This window comes from Sycon ciliatum, chromosome 3 (genome assembly GCF_964019385.1).
Source record: "Sycon ciliatum chromosome 3, ocSycCili1.1, whole genome shotgun sequence".
Lineage (NCBI taxonomy): Eukaryota > Metazoa > Porifera > Calcarea > Leucosolenida > Sycettidae > Sycon > Sycon ciliatum.
In genome coordinates, this window is record NC_088645.1 from 42,183,082 (window position 1) to 42,190,830 (window position 7,749).

At 45.8% G+C, this 7,749-nt stretch overlaps 1 protein-coding gene across 5 annotated transcripts in view; it reads right to left on the minus strand.

Moving 5' to 3' along the window:
* Window positions 1-3,448: 3,448 nt before the first annotated feature.
* LOC135812282 (probable serine/threonine-protein kinase PknB) overlaps window positions 3,449-7,749 on the minus strand; it is a 138,835-nt gene continuing 134,534 nt past the window's right edge. For all 5 annotated transcript variants that reach the window (XM_065325643.1, XM_065325647.1, XM_065325646.1 and 2 more), the window contains 2 exons: window positions 7,209-7,322; window positions 3,449-4,783 (listed from right to left, as the gene is read on the minus strand). In XM_065325643.1, coding sequence (XP_065181715.1) covers window positions 3,830-4,783; window positions 7,209-7,322 — 1,068 coding nt within the window. In that variant the 3' untranslated portion in view covers window positions 3,449-3,829. The remainder of the gene's footprint in view (window positions 4,784-7,208; window positions 7,323-7,749) is intronic.

Here is a 7,749-nt window from a genome sequence, read left to right on the forward strand (position 1 = left end):
TTTTCATTTTTTCCCGGACACACATCACACCAGATACTCCGTCATGCACCATGCACAGGCTGTTGGCAACCACGCAGGAGAATTATAAGAAAAGTCAGGAGGAGTCTGGGAAGGAGAAGAAAGAATTGTGTGACCATAATCGGCGGGAATCGAACCCGCCGCCTCTCGATTGGAAATCGCTGCACATACCACTGCACCATATAGGACACACACACCCACACACGCACACGCACACACACACACACACACACACACACACACACCACCACCACTACCACCACCCACACACATACACTCATACACACACAAACGCACGCACACACACACACACACACACAGACCACACACACACCACACACACACATACATACACACACACGCATACACACACACGCACGCCAGCACACGCACGTTTATCGGATTAGAATATATACACCGGTAGCTTTGTTCTTGACAGATCCTAGAAAGACAGGGGTCGGTGGAGATGCGCTCACAGCTCTGACCAACGAAATGTTTCACATCCTATTTTCTCCGAGCCAGCATATCCATTTTGTTAGGTTCATTTACATTCCGATACGTCTTGTTATCCTTTCAAGTTTTTTTAATTTTATTTTTTACAAAGACCACTTTTAAGTGGTCTTTGTAAAAATAAAATTAAAAAAACTTAAACATGCCAAACATGAGATGCAGCTAGGGGAAGCACGCACAACCTGAATCGTGGCAGTGGTGGTGAGGTTTAGGGAGCTCCGCCGACCTAAGGTCTCGACTTCATAGCCACCTAGACGCACCAAGAGTGGGTGGGGGAATATATATTTGTGTGGGTACTTCATTGTTCTTGCTCCTATGCAATTCCGTGTATGCCATCTGAAGTGAAGGCATAAATTGGAAAGGCTTTCGGTCTGAAACCTTTCCATACTGGTGCTTGATGTTCCAGTTTGGTGACACGAGAATGTCACGAGAATTAGTGTACCGCTGAGTGTACCGTTATACACTTGGTCGACACTTTGTTGACACTTTGTTGATACTTTGTTGACACGTGACCCCATTACCGCCCTACCAAGACTAGTGCATTTGGCTATCGCTAGCTGAAGCTGTGGACTGGTTTGGAACAACATGCTGACCCCGCGACCCCAATCTACGTGGAGGAGTTCCGCAATTTGCTACTTCGTACTGACTGCGTGTCCGGCATCGGCCCCGCAATCTGCTCAAGGGCGCCCAATAGGGCTCCGTGATCGGCTCCATCTCCGCCATCGCCAATCTACTGCGCATAAGTAGACCCAGGAATGAACTTACTGGAAGGAATGTTTGCAAGGTGGAAGACGAATAAGAAGAATCGTGGGAATCGGGCGACAATGGCTGGGATGTAAGTTCAACATTGCTGTTGCTAGAGTTACCACTGCCTGTTTACAAGGGAGTCATGTACATGTATGCTGCCGTTTTGCCTTTTCCCATGTTCTCCGTCGACTGTACTCCCAGGACTAAACTTACGGGAAGGAGTATTAAATTTTGCAAGATGGAAGAAGAGGAAGAAGCGTGGTAATCCGACGGCAATGCCTGGAATGTAAGCCCAACATTTCTGGAACTAGAGTGGCCACTGCTTGTTTATAAGGGCTTCATGTGTGTTGCCTTTTTGCCTTTTACCATGTTCTCCTCCGACTGTACTCGTCTGGTGAACGCTCTCACGTGTGTTGCCCTTTTCAGGCAGTAGAAGGGGGAGGGGAGTGTGCAGCACATGCTGGTATCCATGAATGCTGGGAGGAACTATGCAAATGTCTCACCCTTCCTCTTACTCCAAGAAAAATCAGATTTACCATACTGCAGTACCCGGAAGGGCACGTTTGCCCGGGCTTTGGGGCAATGTTATGTGACCCGGATATGCAACATAGGGTAACACCACCACTGGTACAAGGTATCACAGTGTAATGGTACCGTAACTTTGTTACTACACGAAGCTACTTACGTGGAATATCCAACATTGGAGTTCATCGACGGCCATGTAATAAGTAATGGCCTATGCCATGGACCAGAGTCCCCAGCTGCATCCAGAGGTAGGAACCTCGTGCTACTGGTGCGTTCAGGTCCCGTCATTCGCGGTTTATGTGGATCAGTTTACGTTTGGGGGACAATGCGCCAGTTGTAATTTCTTCCTTTTACGACGGGGCAGCACCAGTAAAGGTTTTTCAGAACCGCTCCTAGAGAGGTTTTTATATGCATAATGTACATGACTACTCACTGTGTAAACACTCAACACGCTGCCGTTCAAGAACCTCAAGTGTGTTCTCCTTGTGCTTGTAAATGTGATGACTTTAGTGTCTCCAAGGAAACGGTTTTGAAAACAACAAAGTAATGTTAAGAAAAACATCGCCATTGGTCAGAACGATAGATGACTGAAAACGCATGGTAAGATTGATTCTAGTCCGAAATGGCATACATGTATTTGCACACATCTAGAACCACTAGGTTCCAGTAAACGCATCGAGTTTGTAGCAACTGAATAGATCGGTTGTGTGCCATTGCCATTGACGAGTTTTGATAGAAAAATTGGCAGATTTTGCTCGAAAAGCATCAAAATAGCGAAACCATACCAAACTTATGTCCGGCAATTCACTGATTCATTCCTTTGTCCAAATACTCAACATACATAAAACATTCCTGTAAATGACCAAATTCTGCTAACTGCCGGCATTATCCGCCTAGTGCTAGTTGACAATCATTACTCTTTTTCTCATTAACTCTGGCGGAAAAAGTCCTCCAGTGAAGTCTACATGAAAATAAGATCCCCACTGATGTAAGAACTCAAACATTGTAACCTAGATGCTGCCAATCTTTTTATCCTGGACGGGGTTGTGAGTCACCTACTGTAGTATGATGAACAAACTTGAAATAGTAGAATCATTTCCAAAGATCCACACCAGAGGACGGGGATTTAAGTGTGAGTCCGCTCACTAGCCAATAGACTCACGTCCTCAACATTCCTTTAGATGCTTTTCCCGTCTCCCTGAGATACCCATGTGAGCAGATACTGGCAGGGAGCTAGTACCGTATGTGTGCGGTGTGTGTGCGCATGAACGCGTGGCTTCTCTGCCTCTGTCTTTTAAGACTATTCATACTTCATTTCGCGTACGGGAAATTCATCGTGCGACCTTCGCGCGATGGCTTTCCCGTATGCGACGCGTTTGAATATGAATAGGCCTTTAGTGTCTAGCTCTGTCTTTGTATCGGTCTCTTTCTCCGTCTCTCTCCTCAAGAAACCAGACATGGCTTTGTTATGGATATCAGAAATGCAAAGCACAAACATGCAGACAAGCATTAGTATCAGGTGTTCACTGAACAGCCTCTTGAATATATGGTCCTCCGACTATGAAAACCATGCATGATGCAACTCCACAAGCCCCCCCCCCCCCCAACCCTCGTCCTCAAAGCATACAGTCATAACACTCCACACACCTAATGAACAAATTCGTTGATCCCCGAGCTGCAGAAAGTGCTCAATGTCAGAAACAGAGATTAGAACATAACAGAGTCAGGGGAGGACGCACAATCAAAAATAGTTTTCAGTTCATAATACACAATCATGAAGTGGAGGCATCAAGGAAAGAATGGGTAAGTTTGCACGTGATTATAGGGGTTAGAGTAATATTCACTTAACCAATCTGGGTATACGTTACAGGGGATGAGGCAGCGTAAAACTGGACAATTACTTGACAATCAGAGAGATGTGAAAACAAAGATTAGCAATTTTCTGACGATAGAAAGAAAGTGAAAAGCAGTACAGTTTGCATACTGTAGTTATCATCAGTGATTGACTGTAGTTAGTAACCTACTACGCTCACACACTCATATCCAGTGTGTACAGAGCAGTAGGAGTGTCATCTCCACCTACACTGAGTACCAGGGTACTGCTAAACAGTGTGAGTGATGGGTTGTAACCACTGAACTCTGGCATAGCTGGTAGTGGATAGACCTGACCAGATGAAATATCATGTACAACACACTTAGTAGAAGGAGTGTGGGGGCAAATAACCATGCACTGGTCAGAAAGCGCGCATGCTGCACTAAACTTCAGCTCAACACCATCAGGTGGACTGGTGGACACCCACCTACCATCATGGTGTTTGGGAAAACAACCAGTAACACCACCAACTAAGTACAGTGAATCAGGGAATGGGACAAGTGATGCCAGGCTGCATGGTAGTGGCAATGAAGGTAATACTAGGCTAGCATTGGATGATGAAGAAGAGCTCCACTGCTTGCTGGCTAGAGAATAGGTACTAACATGATTGTGATTTCGTTCACCATCGTAGCCACCATATAGAGAAATAGCATCAGCACCTACATGTAGAGTACACCAGGCATGGTTACAGTGTGGGACGTCCGTCAGTTTGGTCCACTGACCACCACCACCACCATCACCACCACCACCACCACCACTGCGGCCGTCGTCACCGTTATCTGGTGTGTCGCAGTACTGCAGAATAGAGTGCACCCATCTGTTGGTGCTCTTGGTGTATGTGTTACAGTGCATGTACAGCATACGACCATGAGATGCCAGTGATGGGCCAGTCAGCTTACTGTATTCACTTGGTAGGTCAATACTGTGCCATGTCTGCAGGTCTGATGTCTCCATCATCTTGGTGACGTTCACACCATCATACCACACAGCAACCAGTTTGTCTCTGTACGTGGCAAGCCTGGCATGTTTGCCATGCGGTGGTACTTCCGGACGTGAAGTATTCCAAAATTCAAAAAAACTCTTTCCAGGACCTCCTACGACCTTGTTCCACTGCATGACAAAATAGAACCACATACACACACATACACACAAACACACACATATGCACAAACACACACATAAACACACCTTGACCTTGACATACAGCTGCCTTTAAGCTGCATAACCATAAACACACACACACACACACATACAAACAAACACTCTCATACACATACTCGCATATTCCTACATTCATAATACAAACATTCACATACACAGAAGCACAAACACACACACCCTCACACGCACACATACACAAACTACACACACACTCACCAACCCTCCCCCCCCCCCCCCCCCCCCCACACACACACTCACCAACTCTCCCCCCCCCCCCCCCCCCCACACACACACACTCACCAACTCTCCCCCCCCCCCCTCACACACACACTCACCAACCCTCCCTCCCCCCACACACACACTCACCAACCCTCCTCCCCCCCCCCCCCCCCACACACACACACACTCACCAACCCTCCCCCCCCCCCCTCCCCCCAAACACACACTCACATAACACAAACACACGGGTGGAAAAAATGCACAGAAATGGGCATAAATTGTTTCTATGGACGTAAATGGACAAAATGTAGACCAAATGGTAACACATTTCCAGCTATGTGTTTTCTCGCTTTCAGATTGATGCAGAGTAGTTCGCCTGATTAGTCTGAAGTATACGTTTGAACAAATATATTGACTGTATCAGTACTCGAACCAGGGACCTTCGCTTGAGGCCAGCGATGCTCTAACCATTGAGCTATGGTGTAGCTGTCTTCCCGGCAGAAACCGTTCAAAAACTGTGATGGTGGCTTTATGTGCACGGTCTTTAGCCAACACTGAGGGCAAGGTCAAACTTCAAAATCAGCTCTTGTCTGTTTCAGTCAAGTGCAGCAATTCTCGACTGAAAAGGACAACAACTCATAGTTGGGTTTATGTTACCTTTTAGTCTCCATTTTGTCCATATGCGTACCTAAGTAACAATTTGCGTCCATTTCACCGGCTGCAAACGGCTAGGGAAGATTGCAGTGGGTGAAAAGACTGTTATTTGTTGTTTAGAGATCTTGCTCTGTACAGGAGGCCTATCTGCAGGAATTAGAGCATGATATTGGCCTATGCAAAGCTATCTAGCAAAGTAGACCCTATGGAGAAATGTATATGAAGAAAAGAGGACCAAAGAGCTACAAGTTACCCTATAATATCCACTAACACCAGCAGTTACTATACAATCAGCTCATGCGATAACATTGCACAACACTGACCAACAGTACAGACGTTCTACACCTAACTGTCAATCAGCTCTAGTACATCTTGGACGCGCACTCCAACAGCCTTCCAGTTTAGAAGGTTCTAAGTTATAGAAATAACATCGGAGGGGAAGGTGAAGGCTCCTTGGTCCTCTTTTCTTCTTAAAAAGTAATCCTTGGCTCTCGACCCGAGTCCAACTATGAAGAAATGACACAAAATGTCCGTAATATCAGAGCGGCATGCTGGAAGATGATGCCCAAATACTCGTCCCCCTCCACCCCCCCCCCCCCCTGATAAATCGTCATTTCTTGCTCCATACATCTAGGTAGTGCTGTTAATATTAAAAAATATATATATTCGCACCAGTTTTGGTATTGGGCTACCTTAATGGGTCTAAGCACATCCAGAACGGGTCGCTGACCCGGTCCTGGGGCAGACACTGGTTGCGTTTTTTCTATTCAGAAAATAAAAGAATATTGGCATAGGCTGTGCTATGCTTCCCATGGTGGAAGCTGATTGTACGCGATGCCATTCAATGTAATCAGTAATTTGTTAGCACCATGCAGATATGTCTAGTGAGTGGCTGTAAGTAAAAAAAGTAAATTATCGTATCAGTTCCCGAAGGGAACTCACGACGGCCGCTAACACCCGATAAACCCTAGCGGCAGATGCAGCGCCTAACGGTGGGGGTGAGTGGGTAACTCTCACAACCACTGGCACAAGTGCCGAAAGCGACCCCATTAGCTGCATCCATGTACCCCTTGTGCCTGGCCACAAGTTCCCAGTTGACTGTGGGTAGCAGCACGGCTGGAAAAAACGCTCCCAGGCAGGACTTGAACCAGGTACCTCTCGTTTCTCAATCATGGTCTTTGACCAACACACTGTGCCTGCCTGGTTAGTGAGTGGCTGTAGACCCATAGTAAAACCAATGTTTTACTTTGTGTACACCACAAAATGGCCGCATATTGACATTAAACACCGCGTATGGGCTTCAAATTTGGAGTGATAATCCGCAATATCCATCGCAAATTTTCGTATTTTTTTTAAATACATTTTTGAAATTGTCACCGGGGAAAGGGAAGGGTATGTACTAACCAGACATATTCCAAAACAATCTCCTAATCGATATCGCCTGAACTTGCTACTGGAAGTACTTGTAAGACCAAAACAAAATAGACTCATCCAATCGTACCTTTCTGCGCTTCTTGATGTTCGCAATCTGTGTTGGGGTTGGCATAGCAGGTAGGACATGATATCCTCTACCAACGGATGAAACAGCTGTGCTTGCAGCTGCTGAAGCTTCAGCCTGAAAGGATCAGAGATACAACATCCATAATACCTCAAAATTTTACAATATCATTGATTTATATTACTAGTATCTGTAAGTTACTTGAAAAAACATACACACACCATACACACACCATACACACACCATACACACACCATACACACACCATACACACCATACACACACCATGCTCAAATCAACTGGAATCTTCGCTGCACAATAAGAATATTTCAATCAAATTTTCGCCCAGAAGCCATCATGAGGATTGAGGAGAAAAACAAGTGAGGTGAACCTATATCATGCAACACAAAGTGTAATGAAAGTATCTGTAAGCATGACATAGTGCTAGTGACTTTGGGTACAATTGTATAGGAAAGTTGGTTGCTCCTAACACAGGAGCTCGTGCTGTGACTCGCATAGCTATCCGATATTCATGAGGTGCTTG